Genomic DNA, 25051 nt, shown 5'->3' on the forward strand with positions numbered 1-25051 from the left:
GTTCTGAAGAACTGCTCTCCTTAACTTTGGCCAATATTTTTTTATTATATAGTTTGTGTTATAACTCAACCATGGGGGGGTTGCTTCTGGAGTTTGCCCTATACTTGTTTTCACAGAGAACAGATGCATTAATGCAGCTGTTTACTTGCTGGTACAGTTTGCTGGTGTGAGACACAAAATAAGCAGCAGAACTTTCAGAGTTTGGAAGGGATCTGAAGCTTGCCACAGTATCATAGTACACAGATTGCATTAGAGAAGTTTCTAAAGATACCATGGCCGGAGGGGGTCTCTGGTTTCAACTAAATTTCAAATGAAATGGCTTTATGGTCAGACTTAAAAGGAAAATTATATGCAATGGATGGTACAAGATGCACCTATATTGGGTAAGGACAAGGTCCAAGATGTTGTTTCTTCTAGGGGGTATTCGGACTGTTCCAGGGCATCTGTAGTGACAAAGTCCAGGAATCTCTGCTCTTCTGCATTACTGGTGGTGCAAGTTTGCCAATCAATGGACAGATAGTTAAAATAATCTAGGAAGGGACTTGACTTATTGTATATATATATATATATATGTGTTGTGGCTTTATTGGGTTGTAGAAGGGGTTCTACTTCTAGCCAATGTATGGAAAAGGACCTTTCAAATAGTTTTTTTGGACATGAAGGAGCTCTAGTGCATCAAGATGCTTAACCAGCCTTAACGGGAGTCTCTCACAGACAAGCACGGAGACACTTCTACATTTTTTTCCCCACTCCATATTGGTCTAAGTGTGTAGAAAGCATACGAGCACTGTACAGCCAGAGAATTATTTCCTTAGAATTCTACTTACTAGACTATTACCTATTATTTCCATGCCTAATGCATTTCATTAGAACATTACTTGTATGTTGTCTATATTTTTATTGTAGTATTTCCCTAGATTTCTATGTATTAGAACATTACTGTATATATTTTTATTCTTATTTTTTCTCCCCAGGTTTCCATCGAAAAGGGACCTTTCTTGCCCAGTCAACAAAATTAAAGTATATAATAAAGGCATATTCAAAAAAGTATAAGCTGACTGGACGGCCCAACCACTAACATGCCTGTTGTAAATCAATCAAACGTATACTAATAGGGAAAAAAAAAAAGTCTGGCCTCTGAAGTAGTGGTCAGACTTTCTATTGGCATATGCTGGATAACAGCACTGTAAACCTCTTTTTACTGGCGACAGAGCAAAACATGAGAAAAATCAGGTATGCTGTAATGTACCTGATTTTCCTTGTATTTTTTGCACTTCCCCTCGTAAAAAAATCCCCAGTTTTTTTTTCATATAGTAAAAAACCCCACAACAGAGATTCAATTTTCTATGACACTTCTACTGCACTGCAATAATGTTCTGTACAAGCCTGGGAACAAATCACACCAACTGTGGGTAAATCTTGATAAAACAACACAGTCGTAGCTTATTACTAAGCAAGTCATTAATTAAATAAATAAATAAAATATTGTACACAGTTAATCCCAGACCAAGACTAGACAGAATATTTTGTGATACATGGATTCACAAGTTTAAGACTGCTAAATCACTGAAAGTTGAATAGGAGCATGGAGTGTCTAACAAGAAGTTTGCATATTCATACTATAAAAAACATAGAAACTAGTGTATTAAAACATTGTTGATGAGTTCAGTCACAATAATTTCCAAAACTCATGAAATCCAGGTAGTGTTTCAAAGCAACAAACCTTTTTCGTCACAGACAAGCAATCCACCCTAACAAAAAAATCAGAAATGGTCTAAAGTTAAACATAACATCTTTTATAAACAGAGCTGTAAATGTGCATTTTAGAACAGCAAGTACCCCCCCCCCCCCCACACACACACACACAAACTACTACTGATTAGATCAAACTAAATTCTAGTTAAAGAAAACACATACTATACACACACACACACACACACACACACACACACACACACACACATACAACCATAAAATAACTGTATTATAAATCAGTGCTGAAGTAACAAATGCACTAGGTTCATAGGTTGAAGTAACAAATGCACTAGGTTCATAGGTTGGTACTAGGCTATCAGCCCTAGGGCCTATACAAGCCTAGCCATAACAATTCCCTGGCTATTTCTTCCCACATTATTTACTTTCCTGCATGCATGAGGATTGCATAAAGAAATTCATAAGATAATTTAAAAATTTTGGGGGAGAAGTATAAAAACAAAGGGGTTGTTCCCCCTTTTAGGTGAACCAAAGCAATTCCAAACTTTTTAATGTTATTTAAAATAAACGTCTGGAACATAGATAACTCTTTTTTCCCCCTGCTGCATTAAACAGAGGTAAACACCCTTAAATTACAACTCAATATAACAGTGTGCCAACTAGGCATGGGATCACCAATGGCTGCTGAGAGACTAAAGGTCTGCTGGGGAAAGGCATATTACACAGAATGTCACTGCAGCTGGGGTCCACAGCTATAAGAGAAGGTCATCAATGACCCATTCTTGAGACCTATACAGGTTAGCATAAGCAGAGAGAGGACAGGACGTATTATTCAGAATGTCAATATCTGTCATCCACAGCCATCACAGAAGGTCACCAGTTGACATATCTTCTGGAACCCTGTCAAGTCAGCAAAGCCATGGGACAAGGAAGAACATTACCAAGAAAATTACCTGAGTCATGGTCCCAGCTTTTGCAAAAGGTCGCCTATAACCCATGTCAGAACTATATCATCCCTCAGGTCACAGTCTGCTTAACCAAGCTTACAGTGAACCCCAGACTTTCACGTAAATAAACCCTTTCAGAGTCTCACATACACAAACTGTAAATGAACTGCCCCCGTGTGTGATAAACTTATCAAGGACTGTCCCCTGTAGGCTACAATTTACCAAAGTCTGCACAGACAAGGTTTGCTACTTGAATTCTTCGGTACTGTTATTCTAAATGTACTGTTTTATTTTATTTTTTATTTAACATTGGTTAACCGGGAAAGTCTGACTTGGAACAAAGCCAATTTTCAGCAGAGGCCTGGGGAGAAAGGCTCCAGATGTGTATTTTAACTACTTGTTCACTGGAAGACAAGAAATATGAATGACTGTTGTGTCTTTCAGCTTATCCCGGATAGGGCTCGCCACAGCGGAACTCCGGTCTGGTAATGTTTGGTAGTGGATTTTTACGTGCTCTGAGTTACCAGCCCTGACGCACAACCTTCAACGAAGGCACACCATTCACTCATGCCTCCACACAGAAGACACTCTAGCTGAGAATCGAACGGGACAATGTCTTGCTGTGAGGCGACAACGCTACCGCAGCACCACTACCGCAAGACAAGAAATATGAATACCCAATATAATCCGTTACATCACTCTAGAAACAACTTAGCTAGAAATGCAGTATCTACGACCATGGTCTATGATGGACCTTAATACTGAAAGCAATGCTTGGTGGAACAATCTGATATTAATAAAACACAAAAGTTTTGTTAAAAATATGAAAGTATTAACATGTTGTTTCTGCTCTTCTTCCACAGTTGCATTATCCTTTGACCTTTTTAATATTCTCAAACCTTATCCACTGCAATCACACCTACATGTCTCCCACCACATTAACAGCTTGGTGTACTATTGTTGTGTCTTTTGGCTTATCCCGGTTACGGGTTGCCACAGCGGAACTCCGGTCAGCTAATGTTTTGGAGTGGATTTTTACGTGCTGAGTTACCAGCCCTGACGCACAACCTTCAACGAAGGCACGCCCATTCACGCATGCCTCCACACAGAAGACGCTCTAGCTGAGAATCGAACGGGACAGCGTCTTACTGTGAGGCGACAACGCTACCGCGGGTACAGCTTGGTGTACTATTGCTTTACCTAATAAATGCTCTACTTAGTCTGTTAAAGTACCATTTTCTTAGAGAATATGGCCCCATACTATAACATATGACGGAAATGAATCTGATGAGCTATACAGCTAAAATTTATTTTTTTTCTTTTTAAGTAAAGACCTTAATGTTAATGTAAGGCAAACACACACAGAACTTTCTGTCTTCTTGGACAGTACTGTACTGCAATACCTGAAATACAACATACAACTAATACGCTGATGTCTTGCTTACTCAAACCATTCATTCTTTCTCCAATATTGGCTTTACCTAATTCATAATTGTGGGTAAAAAAAACTTATTTTGGCACTCAGACATAAAAGTCTATCTCAGGTTTACTCTGCACAATATTCATATTAAAATAATTACAAATGAATTAAAGAGTACCCTTACAGCATTTCATACCCTTCATGAATGAAGTGAATAAATGCCCCAAATAATTAATTCATAAATAAACAAATAAAAATATACAGTTAAAGTACACACACACCTATATGTTAGTTGCATACCAGAGCTAAACGCTACTTTTCCACACTAAAACTGACACTGTGAATTCTAGGTTATCATTTGGGAATTTCATACCCTAACAAAACGTATAACATGAAACTGAATACTTGCTCCCCAACCCAGAAGAAAATAGGCAAGCAAACTAATTTATAAGTTTAGTATCCTACTCTGGAACAAACTACCTATCTATATCAAACAAAGCTCATTAGCACTCTTCAAAAAAAAAAAAAAAATCTTGATGATTGGATGGGAAATAGGAAATTCACCCCATGGATCACCTCTGCGGCTCTGCTCGACAGGGGCACAGGAAAATAATTTTCTTGGGTGGCAAAAGCCAAGGTACCTTTTTGGCTAGGCTTGTATAAGCCCTAGGGTCGATAGCCTAGTACCTACCTATGAACCTAACTTGTTATTCTCCAGCTTTTTATACGGTGGCATGGATAAGAATGAACTGCCATTAGGGTGCATTCCTGCAATCTATAAATTCACTGTGGTTCTGTACAATTATAGAATCTCTTCATATTTACTGATACTTCTATGCAGATTGTAATTTCACTGTTAAATACCTACAATTACGTAACCTTTTTATAGCATGCAACAAACATACAATTCTGTTACTGTAAAAGGTTAAGGTCAAATCATCTGTCAAAATCCTACATTGCAGAATTTACTCTTTCGGTATGTTCCAATTTACAATTCTAGCTCACACTAGTAAAAATTATTTTAATACACTTGCAGCATATTTTTCCTCTAAACAAACAATATACAGGGCTAAGAGGGAGGCCTTACACATTTAATGCCTTTAAGCGGTTCCAGTAGTACCATTCAAATTAAGACAGAAGCTTATAGCACCTACGTTACTTAAAAGTAAAAATACTCAACTTTATTTCAGACATCATTTAGATTTAAAGCCCAGGCACAAATAACCACTCAAACACCTGTACACTACAAAAAATATTCAAGTATTTTATGATAACTTGTATCCTTGCATACTGGTATCCTTTTTGTGACACAACAACAACACTGGATACTCTCACGTACTAATTAATCAGTCCTCATTAACTGGTCTAACACAGGACATGTACAATACAGCTAATACAGTCAGAAACGTAAATACTTCTGTCTTAAATATCAAGCCCAAGATGGTATGTGATATTCTGCAGTTTGAACATCACATACTGCTAAAGCCTTACTATGTGACTAAGGAAAAGTCAGTACGCACTGGCATAGTGAACTCTTCAACTTATTTTTGATCATCTACTAAAACCTTCTTTCACAAGCATTTTGCATCCCAACACAGCCAGCTAATTGTATGTGCATTTTACTGCTGCAATGGGTGCTAAAAAGGTTTCTAACATAGTATAAATGGATTGAGTTTCAGATACAGATCTGCCATATATAAAAATACTGAAAATACATGTTTTATAAATATTTTATTAAGTTTTCACTCTTACAAACATTTTGGGATTTTGCAAGAAGAACCATACCACAACTGGTGCAAAATATTGAACTTCACTTTCTTCCCCAAAATGAAAGCTCACTCGTGCAGAATTTTAGTTATATATGCTTTTTAATATAATACTTAGGCATTTCATATACAAAATAATTAAGAGTTTGCTACTCAGGCAACTATACCTCTTCTATTAGATAACTACAGGCCATGCACCATTCCCACCCACTACCTTTTTTGGCAATGATTTCAAATGAATCAACCATTATTGTGATCTTGTTTGCAGAGTGGCATTTCTGCATCTTGTAAACATTTCCATCACACAGCAAATACTATTTTAATGTATATTCATCTAAAATGTTTAGTATCAGAAATGTTCTCTGTAGATATGTACAACAGTAAGACATATTGCGTTATGTACACAGAATACAGCGTTAATATCAAAACTTATTAGACAATTAAAAAGGACTGCCCATTTCTTGTCTGAGTGGTGAACTCTCTTGTTACTAGTAATGCTGCTACATTTATTTATGTAGTTTTCCAATGCACTTCAGGCTGACTTATTACCTCCAATCAAATTTTTAAGTATTTGTAACCATACTGAATAGCACATCTGCACCAATCAATGCTTCTAGCCCTTGATGTAAAAGAGGCAACAAAAACTAATGAAACCATACCATGTCATTGTGGCAAAGCTCACTAGGTCCCACAAAGACTAAAGCAAAGACTTCACTAATGCAGAGAACATGTAGCTGCAGCTATGCTGTATAGCATATGTCCTTTACCAGCCTCAGGATATAAATGCCCTGAAAATACCAATGCATATAAACTATACAACCAAAAGTGTACTATTAGAGCGAATGCACCAAGGCATACATATAAGTAAGGGAAAGTAATAAATAAAATAAAAAGTAATTGCCACAAGTCCATTTACATGCATTCAGTACTTGCACAACATGGTAGAAGTTATACATGGCCTAAAATATGTACAGTAGCAAACCCCAGTTCAAGAATAACTCTTATTTACATGCCTGCAGTGTGACCACTTCATAGTTAGCAAAACTGTGTTCAGGCCTAACAGACAATCATGGAACACAGGCTATACATTCCCTGATGAGGATTTGAAATCTACCACACAACTATACACGTACCAACAAATCTGTCTTTTCGTTACAAGCTGACAATATGCCAAAACTTTTGATGAAAAGTAGTAGTTTGTTCCAAGATGACCAAATTAAGAAAGATGGACATCTGGCTTCTCCTAGTTGTTCTAATTGTTGGAATTTGAAAGATTAAGTTATCCTCCCTTAAGTTATGATAGCTCTCCAAATGTTCCAAGTCTAACAAAGTTAAAATTTAGAGATCATTTACATTTAAAGCCTAGGCACAAACAAACACTCAAACACCTGTACACTACAGAAAACAATTCAAGTATTTTGAAAGCTTTGCAGTCCTAGGGTGGTGGGTGTAAGCCACCCAATGGACGTTATGCCGTGTTTTTAATCTTTCTTTATAAGAACACCTTGCTTCAAATAAATATTTACTTTTTGATAATTAAGAAGTATTACAGTCTCCAGTTCGATTCTCGGCTGGGGCACCTTCTGTGCGGAGTCTGCATGTCCTCCCTGTGGTCGCGTGGGTTTCCTCCAGGTGCTCCGGTTTCCTCCCACATCCCAAAGACATGCAGTAGGTGGACTGGACACTCCAAATTGGCCCAAGGTGAGTGTGTGCCTTCTGTGGAAGGTTGGGCGCCAAGCTGGCAACTAGACACTGTAAAACTCCACTGCCAATCATGAGCGGACAGATGATCCGCTGTGGTGACCCCTAACTGGGAAAAGCCGAAAGAATAAGACATTATAATTAAAATGTCAGTCACGTCATATGGGAGATAAGCACCTATTCTAATTGGAGAAGTTAGGACCCAGGCACTAAACTGCTCGGCTTTAAACTCACTAGTAACAAGACCAAGAAAATTATCCCTAAAACAGAATGTTACAATATTTAATGTAGTTATTAAGCTTCAACTGTATCTTTTTTAATACAAATAAAAGACTGTAAAATTAAATGTAATCATTTTACAAAGCAGCAACTCACTGTAGGTGTTGGAATACAAGTAAAAAAAAAAAAAGAATAGAAGCAGAGCAAGCGTATCTGATGCTCAGCTAATGTACATGTAAATGAGGCTAAAACTAATACATTTAAAGAAAATAAATGCATATGGTTAAGTCGGTATTTCTGAACACTCTTACTGATCTCAGGATAGTCACTGACTCCAGTCCAATATTAAATATATGATATATCAACATGTAAAAACCCATAAATAATGAAGAAAAATTCTGAAACGCGTTTCTCGATTGTTAAACAACCATGCAATGCATTAAACACATCTCTACACTGGATTTTACTTAAGACGTGAAATAACAGCAGCACTTACGAAGCATCTCGCCACTTCTGCAGAGTGAGGTTAATATCCACTGGCTGTGGCAAGGCTCTTTCGCTGCCGGAGTCTGGGGGTGGCAGGATTACACTGCCAGAATACCGACCCAAACCAGGAATAGAAAGCATATTTCTACAACCAATTAATGGTCAGTGTAAGATACTACAAATTCACACGGCAAAAGAAAATAAAAGGCGCATCAGTAAAGAGTACCTACGACTAGAGCAAAACCTGTCGCCGTAGTTTTACGTCATTGAAAGGCGATAGGCTGTTCGGGAGGCGGGGGTGATGTGCGTTACACTTTGGATCTAACAGTAGAATGCAGAATTGTTACCTCTACTCTTTTTAATTTTGCTTCAGGACCAAGGTTCAAATGCTCCAGTAAACGGCTTCCATTTGTTCAGAAGCTCAAGTAATTGTGTATTTTATGTTAATGTGTTAGTATAGCAATACAAAACATCTGGACAATGCGAAAAATGAAGAGGAACAAAGGACCAAAAAGTCAGAGCTTAATCATTAAAGGCACTCAAAAGGAATACACTAAGGAATACACTGGGTATGTTATCTAACACAGTCCTTTATTGTACTCCAAGACATAAACACTTAACGGATCACCGCGTTTTCGTCTCACGCTGCCAAGACTTCATTAGATGCTAAAACAAGCCTTGTATCAATTCCTTTTATATATTACAATCGCCAGTAAAAAAAGAACTCTTAATTATTCAATAAACCAATAAAAGCTTTTTTAAACATACGCTGTTGCTTTTATGTACGTGAGTTAAAAGTCATTGCGTTATAACTTTATTAAAAAATCTTAAAACTTTTTTAAAATGTCAATATTATGTATATACCACCAATTTTAAAACACATAAGTCATTGTAAAATGTATTTTGCTATAAAGCCCTTATAGGTTCATAGATTGATACTAGGCTATCTGCCCTAGGGCATTTATAAGCCTAGCCAGAGTGTGTTTGGCTTTCGCCACCCTTTTAGATTAGTTAACTGTGCCTCTGTATAGTAGGTCACAGAAGATATCCCTTTTAAGGTTAGTTTACTGTGCCTCTGTCTAGTAGGGACACAGAAGAGATCCCAGGGGTAAACTTATGATCTCCCATCCACTCGTCAAGATTTCTTTTGAAGAGGGTCATTGAGGGGCTCTGCCTAACATGGATAGGGATTTTGTTCCACAGTGAGGGGAGCCTCTGGGATATGAATCTGTCCCTCCAGCATGTCCTATTTATTTCTGTACTGAGGTTTAAGTCCCTGGAGCGTGTAGCTCTAAGGGATTTGGATTTCCTGAGGTGGAGCATGTCCATCAATTCTGGTTTGGACATGGCTTTATACGTCAGGCACAGATCGCCTCTGAGTAGGAGGTAAGCAACTGAGTAGAGCTGGAGTTTCTTTAGCCTAACTGCGTAGGGCATCTGTTTGAGTCCCTTGAGCCTCTTAGTGAGGTACTTTTGGGGTCTTTCCAGTTGCTGCAGGTGTCGGGTAAGGTACATCCCAAATGGGGCATTGTATTCAGTTATGGGCCTGATGAGTGATGAGTAGAGGGGCACAATCACCTCTCTTGATCTAGATGTGAACCCTTTCGTGATAAAGTGGGCTATATAGAAGGTCTTTCTAACCACTTTGGCAACGTGATTGTCAAAGGCGAGATTGTTTATATTTCTAGTATTACAGCACTATCTAGTTAGTGGAGAATAACGAAGGTTACAAAGGACCAACAAAAGGGGACGACCAAAACAGTCGAGTTTAATCATTCTTATTATAAACGTAGGAAGTTGCTAGAATAACAGGCTTTGTGTTAGTATGCATTTTCTGAAGGACATTATGTCTGAAACTCAAATGTATGTCATCATTTGGTTACTTGTCTCAGAAAACCACAAATTTTATGAGGAGCAGACCAAAACTATGAGGGCAACAATCCCTAACGAAGCATATATGTTGTATGAGCTGTTTATGTTGTTGTTGTCTTTCGGCTTTTCCCGGTTAGGAGTTGCCACAGCGGAACTCCGGTCCGCTAATGATTGGCAGTAGATTTTCATGAACGCCGAGGTGCCAGCTCAATGTTCAACCTTCAACGAAGGCACGCCCATTTATGCATGTCTTTCGAACGCCCACCCAACCGCAGGGAGGACATGCAGACTCCACACAGAAGGCACTCCCCACACTCCAGCCGAGAATCGAACAGGAGAACCTCTTGCTCTGAAGCAACAATGCTACCGCTGCACCACCACGGAGTCTTTAAAAATAGAAACTGCTGTTTGGGTTGCCAGCTTTCTTTGTGGCTAAATCCAGACTAAGGTCACCCGGCTCACGCCCCTTGCATCACCCATAACTCCACCCATTCCCACCCCCTCTCCCAGCCATGGCCCACCCATTTATGACATCACAGTGACATCAGCTGATGGGAACACCCTCTTTTTCTGTTCCGGATGCCTGCTTTAAGCCGATTTACTATGCTTTTCTGTTAAAGGCCAGTAACGAAAAGACCCTTAACAAAGGGTGTCCAGTCCTACTGTGTAATGTTACTATTATCCAAATGGTAGTCTGACCAAGAACAAGGCTATTTAGGAGTGGCCTGTACAGTGTCACCATATAGATATGCAAGTAGTCTAAGAGCTTAAATATGTCTCACAAATATCAGCCACAAAGATTGGTTTAAATATATTTAATAATAAAAGAACAAGACAATACATAGTAAATCAGCACAGTAACTTCAGCATTCAAAATCACAGGAAATATTTAAAACAACATTGCAGGACAGTCTCAAATAAATAAAGAAAACATCTAAGCTATTCTTTACTATATTCCTATCTGAATCTAAAATAGCTCACATCCTTAACACTCAAGGTCACACTCACAGACCTTCATCATTTACTCCTGCTATCAACTGCAGTGATTAGGCAGGGCCTAATGTTCACCAGGCCAGGCAGTGCATCAGCAAAAAGGGTCCCAAGACAAGTAATGGAACTCAAAGTGAGCAGAGTTCTCAAATCCCTACTACCAGAATCAGGGGACAAATCCAGAAAAAATAGGGACATTTTTAAAAGTATTAGTACTGTTATCTTGCAAAGTTGACAGAATTAGTGAAGGTGAATTAGTGTATTTTGTGAAGTAAAGTTAGTATACAGCAACTAATTATTATTATGATTTATTAAGTGCAGTCTACCTTCTCTTCTTCCAAAATCACCAGTTTTATTTGGGATTGGGGGAAGCAACATTCTGAGCCAAAATCAGGAACAGCTGAGAGGTATGAAACCAAGTGCAATTACTATAAAGTAGAGAAAATTACTGGAGCAGGCATAGCACTCGTGTACCTCATTCTGAGTCTTAAATAGTCAACAATCTACATTGAAAGGGTCTGTCACACATACAGTGCTAAGACTTTTTTGACTGATACCCATGGTAAATAATACAAAATCATATTAATTCAGCTAAACAACAACTATCTAAGATGTTTCATGAAACTAAAGTCATGGGAGACAGTGCAGGCAGGCATCAGCAATATACAAGTCACAGTACACCCACTAAAAATGTTTATGATTTAGTTATGAAAACTCTTTCTTCAGTTTACTTGGTCAGAATTGCAAAGTGCACTACCCCGGTAAACAAATTCAGAAAAATAAAATAAACATGTACTTAGAATTAAAAAAAAAAAAGTCTGACACATTTGTAAAATAATAACAGCAAAAGCACTGCCCTGCTCAGAAAAACGGAGCTGCTTGCAGGCTTAGAAAACAGAGCTGCTTACATGCTTTTACAGGATTAGAAAACAGAACTGCTTGCATGCAAAAATGGACCCTGCTTGCCTTCAGAAAAATTAAGGACAGTGGTTGTTTGCTGTCTATTTCTGGAAGAGGACTGCTTGTCAATTAAAGTATGTTAGGTATCATTTCAGTAAACACAGTGTGAAATGTGTAATGCGCCTTTAACATACTTCAAGGCCTTGTCCAGTATCAACTATCCACTTTAAATGTCTCCTCCACTTTCAAGCCTGCCTACTCTTGTGCTGTCTGTTATTACCATCAACATTGTTATGACCCAGATTTTCAACTAGTCTCTGCTATGTGGGTCAGGAAAAACACACTTCAGAAAATGGACCCTGCTTGCATGCTTTTACAGGCTTAGAAAACAGAGCTGCTTACATGCAAAAACGGACCCTGCTTGCCTTCAGAAAAGCACACTTCAGAAAACGGACCCTGCTTGCCTTCAGAAAAAAATGGAGCTGCTTGCTTACAGGCCTTATGACATAAAACGGAGTTTGCTTACCATGTCTGTTGATAGGGAACCCGCATACATTTTAAAATTCACGTTTGCGTGTGATGCACGCACACACATGAGTCCTCCGTTGGGTCCTAAACATTACAGTCTTGTTGTAAAAGACCCTCCCCCTCACTCTATGGTTCTGGCGCCTATGCAAAAGGACAAAAATTGCCTCTATGTTTACCCCAAGGTGTCCCTAATTTTGGCTCATTCAAAACCCGGACTTCATGTGTCCGGTTTTAAATGAAATTTATAACTGGACAATTTGTCAGAAAATCGGACAGTCCGGTCAAAAACCGGACAGTTGGCAACCCTAGCTGCTATACACTAAACAAAATTTTGTACCCAACACTCATTAGACCAATACTCGAGTACAACTTGACTAGGCACTTACAGTAGCTGGAGTGACCTCGGACATTCCTCACACATAAAAAATACAAGGTCCTATGTGGGTAGACTAAAAGCTTTACCCCTTTACTCTGTCTCCTGCAACTATTAAGGGGTGACCTGTAGAACAGTGTGCTGTGCTTTGTTGTCTGTACCTTATCAGCCACTGTAGCTGAAGGAAGTTTCCAGGCTAGGGGCGGTATTAAGCTAACAGTACTGAGCATGTGTTACAAGTAAGATGTAGAATGTGCATGCAGAAGCAGCTATGTACAATAAACCGCCATCATGCCTTCACTTATGTCTGACCTCGCAAATCCAGCCCTGATATCTGCAAGTCAAACAGCACAAGGGTCACCCAATCTAGGGATCTAAACTTAGTGACTCAAACAAAACATGCTGGAGAGACAGATATGTGTCTTAGAGATTGCCCTTTCTTTGAAACAGGCTTCCTATTCATGTTAAGCAAAGCTTTTCCCTGACCTTCATCAAACACAATTTGGATCAATGGATGAGGAATCACAAATTCACATCTGAGGTAGTGCCTATGTCCATTATGGACAGGAGAAATCTGTAAGATACTCAATGTACAGGCACAAATCCATGCCATCCACTTCCCCCTAGGGTGCCATATATTGAATAAAATCAGGTTATATTGGCTAGGATTGTAAGAGCCCTCAAGCCCTTAGCCCAGTAATCTCCTATGAACCTATACCTCTCGGTAGTCCTTGATTTTGTTCCATATATTTGCCCCATTCCTGGCAACTATTTTTCGATGGGTAAACCTCTGAGGATTGCAGTCAGTAATGTCAGACAATAGAGTTTCACCTCTTATTGTTCAGAAAAATGCATCTTGATGGAAAACCTATTATGTTAACTTTTGTCCCCACATTATTTTGGCTTTGTCCATGCAATGAAGACGAGAGTTATGAATGTAAGAATGAGCTGTGGATAAACAGTAAACGTGCACAGTTCGTAAATGAAAATTGTAGTGACTTTTCAATGTAATTTTGTTTTAGTACCTACAGGAATGACTGAAGTGAGGCTTGCAAACAGTCGAGTTGATCATTTTTCAGTGCAAGAATTCTAGGTGATATTTTACACTGGGACCACACCTCTGAACATCTTAGCTTAAGAAGTCTGGACAAAGCCCAAAATAATGGCAGGGGGGCAAGGCCAAAAAAATAAGGACAGACTTTAAATATTGCTATTATAAAGTTAGAAATTTGCTAGAATAACAGGATTTGTGTTAGCATGCATTTTTATGAAGAACATGAAGTCTGAAACAGCATGCATTTTTATGAAGGAGATGAAGTCTGAAACTCAAGTGTATGTTATTATTTAATGATTCAATCCTCAGTGATTTACCAGTAAACCACAAACTTTATGAGGAACAGACCAATATGTCAGGCAAAAATCTAGACATTCTGTGAAAATCTAGTCAGTTGAGAGATTTAATTGGGACTCACAAGTATGGGTGGGTGGATCGTGCTATGTCAAATGCCCACTGCTGTCACATACACTGTGATGATGGTATTGGCCACAATAATGGGTTACTACTGTCTGATAACTAAGTAATGTTATGGTTGCAGTATTAGAAGCTGTATATATGTAGAAATGTATTCAGATGATTATTAGAGACCCTCACTAACACTCTTCAAGAGAAACCTTGACGAGTGGATGGGTAACAGAAAATACACCCCTGGGATCACTTCATTGGCTCTGCTTAACAGAGGATCAGTTAATTAATCAATGGGGTGGCGAAAGCCGACACACTCTGGCTAGGCTTATAAATGCCCTTGGGCAGATAGCCTAGTACCTACCTATGAACTTATAAATGCATTGCCTATTTTTTAACATGCAGTAGTACATTCTTGCAGGAAGGTGTATTTACTCTGTAATTCATATTTACATATTTATACATAATTAAATACAAATGTGTTATCCTTCCTTAATTTCAACCAAAAATAATAAAAACAGGAATAGAACAGCCATGATACAGAGACAAGAGCAGCTCACAAATGTATGCATTGATGCTAACAAAAAAGGAAAAAGGGCCTCAAGCTTCAGAAAATGTTGCTTTTCATATTTAACATTTGGCTCAAGTGTTAAGATCATTGCCATTACAACTGTCAGTATGGCATGCTCAGTTGTCATTCAGTTGTGACGGTCCACTACCTACCAGAGGAAGACAAATGCCAAAATAAGATATTTCTGACCTGCTCCCATGGTTTAAGGTGACAATTTAACACTATTCTAGATTTACTGAGGCACAAAACATAATTAGTGAATAACTTGTTTGCCTCTTTTACTGAATTTCTTTGTTAAATATTAGAGATGCATTTTTCACTACATATAAAAATTAGAAAGAATAATTTTTACCACAGTGAGCTTTTTATGATTTCTAGCTGTTATTTCAAAACTGCAGCAGCAGCTACCAACACATTTGCAATTTAGCGATCAGTAAGCGTTAAAATGGATGATGCAGTTCTAATTAATAAGGTATACATGTGGAAATATGCATTCCAATGTTTCTTCACTTTTCTGCAAGAATGTACTATTGCATGTTAAAAATGGCAATGATTTTATAATAATATTCATTAGTTTGTACTTATATTTCGTTTACAATACTTCAGTTGTAGCATTTCTTTGTTAGCAGTCAGTACTGGCCCTTTAAATGGGTGGAAACATCACTGCAGTGTATGTGACAGCAGGGGAGGCTCAATATAGCATAATCTGCCCATCTGTATGGTGAATCCCAGTGTAAAATATTGTTGTATAGGTTTTCCAGACATGACTACAGACAATAGCATGCATACCTTTCAAATATGCAGATTTCTGCAGAATGTCCAGATTTTTTGCCTCATATTTTTGGCCACTTTTTCATGTAATTGTGTTTTTTCTGGCAAACTAGTGGCAAATCATTAAAGACTGAAGTTAGAAAATTATGACAGATGTTTGAGTTTCAGACTTCCAATCCTTCAGAAAATTCATCTAATGCTAAACCTGTTATTCTACCAACCTTCTAAATTTGGAAGAGTAATATTTAAAAATTGTCCTTATTTTTTGGCCTTTTTCCCATTTGTATCTATGGCTTTGTCCAGATTTCTTGCTCTAAGAGGTTGAAAGGTATGATAGCATGTGTGACAAAGGGAGATACTGCCAGCACAGCTATCGGGAATTTTGTAAATAATTCTATGTCATTTGCAAATATCAACATGATTCATGTAAGATGCTTGTGTTACAAATGTATTGGAACTGTATGTCATGTATATATCAAACTTGTTTGTACAGATATGTGTGTTGAAAAAGGTTTTTGCAAAGTGCTTAAGTGTATCCACAGTGTACCCTTCTTGAATACAACAGAAATGTACATGCAGTATTGTAACTGTTTAGATGTATGTATTTTAATAGTGGAAACTGGAATACAGGAGGTTAACCCAGTCTAGTAAATTTTAAAAAAAAATGCTGAAATTAAATTACTTTATGGCTACACAATAAAAGATATCTTTCAGTTTCAATTCAGCAAGTAGATACAATGTCTTAAACTAGGGAGCTTTCTATACTGTCTTGGAAGCGTTTTATTGTTTTATGACTTCCACCATTTGCCAAAGATCTGAGGAAAAGCCCTTGTCTATGTATTTTTACAGGTAGATGCTAAATGCTACCACTGCCATCAGTGGTTGTTTTGTGCCTGGGGACTAGAAGTCAGATGACAAGAAATTATGTCATTCTGCAAGTTAGCCCAGCAGTAATATTTAAGATATTAATTTGGGAAGTCTCTTAGTGAGAGACAGCATTCTGTATTCTGTCTTTGACCTGACAACAACTAACGATCCATTCACCACATCTGCCTTGCTCTGATGAAATAAATTTCTAGAGAACAGTATAATTCTCTTAGACATAGGAATATAGCAAAGCTTAGTTTAGATATTTTCTTTATTTATTTGAGACTGTTCTGCAATGTTGTTTTAAATATTTCCTGGGATTCTGAACTCTGATGTCACTGTACATATATACTATTTTCTTGTTCTTTTATTGTTTATTATTAAATATGTTTAAGCATTTCATTGTGGATGATCTGTCTAGAGACATTTAAGTTTTGAGTGTACTTGCATATTTATTTGTTGACACTGTGGGTCACTCCTAATAGCCTTGCTCTTGGTCAAACTACCATTTGTATTAATAGTAACATAGGTTCATAGGTTCATAGGTTCATACTAGGCTATCTGCCCAAGGGCATTTATAAGCCTAGCCCATAGTTATTTGGCTTTTAGTTTGAATAAAACTATGCCTATTATTTTGCTGTGCCTCTGTCAAGCAGTGACACTGAAGTAATCCCTGGGGTATATCTGCGATCCCCCATCCATTGGTCAAGATTCCTCTTGAACAAGGCCAGCGAGGTGCTCTGCCTCACATGTACCGGGATTTTGTTCCACAGCATAGGGAGTCTCTGGGTGATGAATCTGTCCCTCCAGCATGTTCTATTAATAACCGTGTCAAGGTTTAAGTCTCTTGTGGTTCTGAGGGATCTAGATTTTTGAGGTGAAGCATATTCATCAAATCAGGGTTTGACATGGCCTTATATGTCAGGCACAGGTCACCTCTGAGCAAGCGGTATGAGACTGAATAGAGCTGGAGTTCTTTCAGTCGGGCAGCATAAGACATATTTTTGAGACCCTTTATCCTTTTGGTGAGGAACTTTTGGGGCCTTTCCAGCTGCTGCAGGTGTCTGGTCAGATACATTTCGAATGGGGCATTGTACTCAATCATAGGTCTAATGAGTGATGAGTACAGGGGCGATGACCTCCCTTGATCTAGATGTGAATCCCTTCATGATCAGGTGGGCAATGTAGAAGGTTTTCCTAACTACTTTAGCAACATGAGTGTCAAGCGAAGGCTACTGTCAACCTGGGTCCCCAGATCCCTGATGACTTCTTCTGTGCTCAGTGGATTGCCACCTATATGGTAGCTAGGGGTAACCTTGTTTTTCCGAAGGGTATGACTATGCATTTCTTGGCATTTAACTTTAGGCCATGGCTCTGGCACCAGTTATTCGTTTCTGTGAGGCCCTTCTGAAGGATATCTGTGTCAGATGTGTTTAGTTTGCAGTCATCTGCAAACTTTGTCAGCCATAACCCTCCTGTGTTTGCTTGTACTTCAGAAAAGTAGATGCCGAACAAGAGTGGACCCAGGACTGGGACACCACTTGTGACAGGCTTTGAGTCTGATATGGCTCCAGCAACTCTGACCCTGTGGGTTCTGTCACTTAGCCAGTTTGCAACCCATCTTGTGATGTATGGGTTTACATTCAAGCTGATGAGTTTTTGATGATACCTGAGTGGGGTATTGTGTCGAAGGCCTTTGCCAGGTCAAGGTAGGCTGTATGGACTGCCTTTCCTCATCAATGGCCTTGGTGACTGTCTCGAAAAAGTCAACCAAGTTTAAAAGGCATGATCTGCCTTTGACAAAGCCAAACTGGGTTGGATCCAAAGTCTGCAAGTTCCCTATGTCTTTATTTATGAGTTCCATTATGATCCTCTCCATGGCTTTGCAGATAAGGCTTGTCAAGCTAATGGGGTAATTTCCAAGGTCGGGTGGAGGCACCGTCCTTGTGAAGTGGGACCACAGTCGCCGCGCCACTCCTTGGGTACATATCCTGAGGTGAGGCTAAGATTAAACAGCTGTCCTAACTGCGGGTTTAATTCCTCATTGAGTTCATGGAGCACACAGCCGGGGACACCATCCGGTCCCATGGATGCTGTGTTTTGCTTTGGAGAGAGCAGTTCTCACCTTTGGAGATGTTTGGGGCTACAATCCTCTGGTATAGATATCTCACTGAACCTGTCAGCCAGTATGTTGGCAATGTGTGTAGGTTCAGTAATCTTCACATCATTTTGAACTAATTCTGAGCATATCTGGGAGTTTCCTCCTAGGTTTCTAACATAGCTAAAGAAGGCCTTATGATTGTCTTTTGAATCCTTGGCGATTTTTCTCTCAAAATTTGCCTTGGATGATTTTATGAGAGCTCTTAGTTTTTAACTAATAATGATCAAAGGTGTCTTACCTTTCAAGGATTTTGCTCTATCTTGTAGTAGCTTCCTCCTTTTGTTGTAGAGCTTGTTTATGGCTGGGGTCCACCAGACTGGACGCTTGACTTTGGTACAAAGAGTCTTAGTTTTGTTTGGGATTGCCTGATCCATGCAGTCCTGTAGGTGCTGGTAGAAGGCATTTGTAAGTGATTCAGCGGTTTGAGTAATGTTTACCACTGGCTCAGGGGCCTTAAAGGAGACCACACTAGTTTTTAGAAGTGTGAAGTCGGCTTTTGAGAAGTTTTTCACTGTGGTCTTTTTGTTTCAGGTGGGGCGAGATGAGGACCTCCAGCGAGATTAGTTTATGATCTGATCTCACCAGTGAGGTATACTTCGGTGTTGAACATTGTGATCCCATGTTCGTGATGATGAGATCAAGTATGTTTTCTCCTCTTGTGGGGATGGTGACTAGTTGTTCCATGGCATTTGAGTTTATGAACTCCAGGAACCTTTGGGCTAGAGTGTTTGGGCTTGAGTAGTGTTCCCAGTCTATATTAGGGTAGTTGAAGTCACCTAGTATGATGGTGTTTGGAGATACATTTATCCCTCCATTGTTTTCAGGAAGGCCATGTGAGGTTCCTGAGTTTGAGAGGGTGGCCTGTAACATGCTACAAATTGCAGAGCAGTCTTGCCTATGGTTAATTGCACCTGGATGGTCTCGAGGTGTGGGTGTCCTTTATGAATATGGACACCCCTCCTTTCTTGGTGTTGTCCGGATTTTGGCCGGCGGGCATGATATGAGGTGAAACCTGCTAGTGCTGGGGGGCTCTCAGGAGCCTTGGACCAGGTTTCTGTGAGAGCACAGACACAGAGGTTCTCCATACCGAGAAGGGCCTGCATCTTGAGATTGAGACTTCTGGCATTGAGCAGCATTACCCTTAGTTTTTTACTTTTTGTGTTCTATGGTGGTAGGTTTAGAATTTGAGCCTTGCCTAAAAGAGCCTTTGCCAATATCCTGACAGGTGCAAGCCATCCGTCCAGCATGTCATCCCAGGCAGACATACATTGATCCCCTTTGAATGACACCAGAATTTAAGCCAATTATTAAAGCTGATCATCTTATCACTGTATTGTGGCATCATTCTAGGTGAAGGTAGGATACTGCTCAAGGTCAGGGTCATACCTGCCTGGGCTACATAATCAGAGAGCTCCTCAATGTCTCTTTTCATGTAGTCCAAGGAGGTACATCTCAGGTCGTTGACACCAGCGTGGACAATGACTGAGTCGTACTTGTACCTGCTGTTGAGAGACCTGAGTGCTTGTGTTATGTGGCGGATTCTAGCCCCCGACAGGCAGCTTACTGTGACCTTCTCCTTACTCAGTCTGGTGGCGGGACGTCAGTGTGTCTGACTATGGAGTCACCTATGACAAGTATGTTTGGTGTTGTATTTGGCCTTAAGGGCAGTGACTGCTTTGTACACTGATTTTGTTGTTTATGTGTTGTTTGTGTGGTGTATTGAGTTTGCAGTTGCTTGGGTGTCTGCTTTGGAGGCCTCTGCTGTTTAAGTAAATTTTTACTCAGAGCCCGAGTATGTCTTAGTGTGTTTATGTGTTTGATTCAGTGGTGTGGTTGAGTTATGTGAGACTGGTATTGTGGTGTGTGTAGTTGCCTTCTCCTCCTGCCTGGTCTTGCCAGTCCTGAGTTGAGAGAGCTCAGCCTCCAGTCTGGCTAAATAGCTGCATCTCTCACAAGTGTTAGTGTTACATGGGAGGAGGAGATGGTTGTCCGTGTACATGAGGCAATTGTAACATTGTCTCAGAATTCCCAGATTCACCAAATGGGCAGGAGAGGACGCCAGCATCTGACCCTTCGACATGCTAGAAAGAATTATGAGTTGGTATGAGACAGAAAAGTAGTGGGCTTAGCAGGAAGTGGGCACTCCTGGGGGTTTTGCTAGTGAGAGATTTGTATAATATAGGAGTGCTTGACCTGCAAAGAGAATGCTTATAAGACAAGGGATATGCTTATAAGACAAGTGCTGAGCTTTTGAGAAGAAAAAGCTATTTGGAACAAGTGCTGCACTTTTTAGTGTAGGTGTAAACTGTTTAGGTACCTAACAGAGCAGTTCTAAGGGAAAAATTGAAGAACAGACTTTCTGGAGCCAGAAAGAGTTTAACCTTGTTTTTGATAGCAGGGGCTGGAAAGAAGCAGGAATAGACCCAAGGAAAATAAAACTACAGTTTCAAGTCAGTAACCACCTACGGGGGCAGGGAAGCTGCTCAATGTTACTCACTGCCACTGATGAACACAGAGACCCTCCTTCAGCCCAAGCAAGAATGGCCTCACAGAAACTTTCAAACAGTTCAGGAACAGCAAGCCTGTAACTGAACTTTTAACTCTCAGAAAAGTGGGAAAAAACAAGAATTTTTTGTTTTTGTTTTTTACAGAGATAGCAGAGGTTCACAAGTAATATCAAGTTATAACAGTGCAGTAAATGACCCCACACAAGAGTGCTAGGTCAAGGACAGAAAATATACAAGTTTTAAGAAAAAACGATTTAAAATTAAGTGCAAACAGGAAATTCAGCAAACAGCTTTTGGTTGTGCTCTAAATACAGCTACTAATACAGAAATCAAGTTTAACAAGCCAGAAAATGCTCAAGCTAGGCAGCTATGCAGAAAAACTTAGCAAATAAACAGAGAAAAATACTTAAAATCTCAAAAGTGGCTCCTTCTTCTCTCAGCTTTTTCCTCTTGGAGGGTGCTTCACCAACAGCCAACAAGCCTGAAAAGACGCCAAACCACGAGGCAACTAGGTTTTAAGAGAGGAAGATGAAGGAGTTATGGAAATGACCCCTAGTGGCCAATAAAACTACAGTTTCAAGTCAGTAACCACCTCTACGGGGCAGGAAGCTGCTCAATGTTAGTCACTGCCACTGATGAACACAGAGACCCTCCTTCAGCCCAAGCAAAATGGCCTCACAGAAACTTTCAAACAGTTCAGGAACAGCAAGCCTGTAACTGAACTTTTTAACTCTCAGAAAAGTGGGAAAAAGCAAGATTTTTTTGTTTTTGTTTTTACAGAGATAGCAGAGGTTCACAAGTAATATCAAGTTATAACAGTGCAGTAAATGACCCCACACAAGAGTGCTAGGTCAAGGACAGAAAATATGCAAGTTTTAAGAAAAAAACGATTTAAAATTAAGTGCAAACAGGAAATTCAGCAAACAGCTTTTGGTTGTGCTCTAAATACAGCTACTAATACAGAAATCAAGTTTAACAAGCCAGAAAATGCTCAAGCTAGGCAGCTATGCAGAAAAACTTAGCAAATAAACAGAGAAAAAATACTTAAAATCTCAAAGTGGCTCCCTTCTTCTCTCAGCCCTCTTGGAGGGTGCTTCACCAACAGCCAACAAGCCTGAAAAGACGCTCAAACCACGAGGCAACTAGGTTTTTACACAATAAGACTGGACACCCATTGTTAAGGGTCTTAAAGTAGCTGATAAGGAGCTGGCTCATGGCAGCGATAATTACCTTATAGTCTGGGCAAAAGGGGGCATAGCTAGTAAACCTGTGCCAGCCTTTCCCAGGTGTGTGTGTGTGTGTGTGTGTGTGTGTGTGTGTGTGTGTGTGTGTGTGTGTGTATAAATCAAGCCTCAAAGAGTATGTGTGTCTGCTACTTGGACGGGACACAAAGCACTGATTGGACAGAGAGGGTGCTGGATGTCTTGGCTTGGCCACTCAGCTGAGATCTCAACTCCATAGATATGCCACTGGGGAGTCTTATTGGGGATCTGGACTGACTGTGGTCTATGTGTGCTCTTAAAGGAAATTGCACTTGATGCAGAGAACTGCATCTAGAAATACTATGTGAGTGTACCTTGTCATCCTCCTAGTGTACATCCCCCACTGGTGCCAATGGTGAGGATTGAGGCTAATTGATTACTGGTCCAGTGGTGGGGTATCACATTTATTGATTGGCAGTAGTGGGATATCAACGTATTGGAATTCAGTGGTGTGGCTATTGAACTCCTGTAGCCTGTAAACAGTGGTCACTATCAAAGGCGTTTGTACTCTCAAGCAGCTACACAGTGAACATTCAGAGTTTCATATCATAATAGTTTTATTATTTTTTTTTGTTAGATTAGTTAGTCAGAGAGAGTGAGCAAGGATCTCAGCAGAGGAGTATAGCAAGCTGACAAGGAGCCAGTTGGCTGAGATGTGCCAAGACGAAGGACTGGTGCATTCCAGCCTGACTAAAGCAGTAATGATTGCAACCTTATTCACAGCTGCATCACAGACCAGCAAACAGGAGGATAACCAGACTGGCCTTGGGGATGCACAACTCTCACCCTTTCCACAGAACATTTAAAAATCCACCTGGAATTAAACAGATTTGAACTGGAGGCCAAACAGTTGGAAATAGAATCATCAGAAAGACCGAGGCATTTAGAGGCTGAAGAAAATGAGAAACTGGATTTAGAAGCAGCAGAGAGACTGAGACATCTGGAAGCTGAGGACAATGAGCGGCGAGGCAACATGAAAAGGAGATGCTGACTCTTTGCCAGGGTCATGGAGGTAATGGAGAAGGGAGTAAATGAACCCCAGAAGCAACAAAGGTCGATAAATTTCTTCCACAATTTGCAGAGAGTGATAATTTTGATAGTTTTATTCATGTGTTTGAAAGAGTATGTAAACAATATAATGTTGACCAAAAGCTCTGGGTACAATTCCTGACCCTCTTACTCTATTGTAAAGCTGTAACTGCTATTTCTAAATTGTCTGATACTGATTGGTTAAATTATAATACTGTTAAAATTGTTTATTAGAGTGTTTTAAGTTAACACCCGAAGCTTATAGAAATAAGTTTCGTGAGCATAGACGCAAGGCAGTGAAAGTGTGTGTGAACATATTGCTGAACTAAGCACTTATTTTCATAGATGGGTGAGTGGGTGGGTGTTAGATCACCACTTTTGAAGGACTGGCAGACCTTTTGGTGTGGGAACAAGCCCTTAGCACTTTGTCTGAGGACATGAGAATCTGGTTAGCTGATAGACAATGCAGTACTGCAGATGAGTTGGGGAAGAAGGGAGACCTATACCTAGCAATCAGGGCATCACTGCACAGGAAAGGGATACCCTGTGCTGCACATGGGTCTATGGGAACCCATGGTGGGCAGCCCAAACTGCCCCAACAGTGTCTGCCAGTAGTAGGGGAATCCACTAGTTCAGGTACATGGTCAGGATCAAGGGTTAAAGGTTTTAAATGTAACCAGTGGGGTCATGTAGCATATAGATGTCCATGGAGGCAAGGTGGGGAACAAAAGGTGGAACAGCCAGTAAGTGGGAATGACAGAATGCCACCAGTAAGTTGTCTGGAGCCAACAAGGGTACCAAACTACCACAAGAGGATATATCCTATCTTAGTAGATGGAAAAAAGGCCACTGCTAAGATAAACACAGCCTCTGATCTAACCATTGTGAAGCCTGCAATGGTTAAAGAGGAGCACTACTTGCTTGGGCAGTCTACTCCACTCAGAGCGTTAGGAGGGATTCCATTCCAAATACCTTTGGCTGGGGTTCACCTTGACTGGGAGGGTGGAAAAGGAAGCAAGCAAGTAGGTGTGTTTGAGGATAGCCCTGCAGATGTCCTGACAGGGAATGATTTTGATAATGCAGTACCTTGTGTGCATGCAGTTACATGCAGTCAGGCTTGGAGACAGGCATGTGAGACTGGTAGCCTGGGGGGACCCATACAGACCCCATACTTGAAGCCAGGACTGGTGAGCTGGTTACTTCAGAGAGGGAGCTACACTGTAGCAGTGAGAGTGAAGATGAGCCACAGCTGCTTGTGGGTACTGATGTTCTCTTGGACAGAGTGAATGCAATGGCAGATATGAGTAGTGGTACCCAGGCTGACAGTGAGGCACCACTGTCAGAGGATTCCAGACTTCTTGTGGAAGGGGAGTAGGGAAGGGTTATAAAGAGAGAGTTGAGACAGGCTTAGCTCTCAGACCCTACATTACAGGGTTTGAGGGAGGTAGCCAGATAGTTGCCTGATTTTCAAGGAAAAGGGGAATCTGTATACTGGGACAAAGGGTT

General features: G+C 40.0%; 1 protein-coding gene across 1 annotated transcript in view; it reads right to left on the bottom strand.

Moving 5' to 3' along the window:
* Nucleotides 1-8516, bottom strand: part of LOC122797817 (msx2-interacting protein-like) — a 1498925-nt gene extending 1490409 nt beyond the window's left edge. The window contains exon 1 of the mRNA XM_044066339.1: nt 8263-8516. Coding sequence (XP_043922274.1) covers nt 8263-8393 — 131 coding nt within the window. The 5' untranslated portion in view covers nt 8394-8516. The remainder of the gene's footprint in view (nt 1-8262) is intronic.
* Between the last annotated feature and the right edge of the window lie 16535 nt (nt 8517-25051).

This window comes from Protopterus annectens, chromosome 3.part1 (assembly GCF_019279795.1).
Source record: "Protopterus annectens isolate FY-2018-M chromosome 3.part1, PAN1.0, whole genome shotgun sequence".
NCBI lineage: Eukaryota > Metazoa > Chordata > Ceratodontiformes > Protopteridae > Protopterus > Protopterus annectens.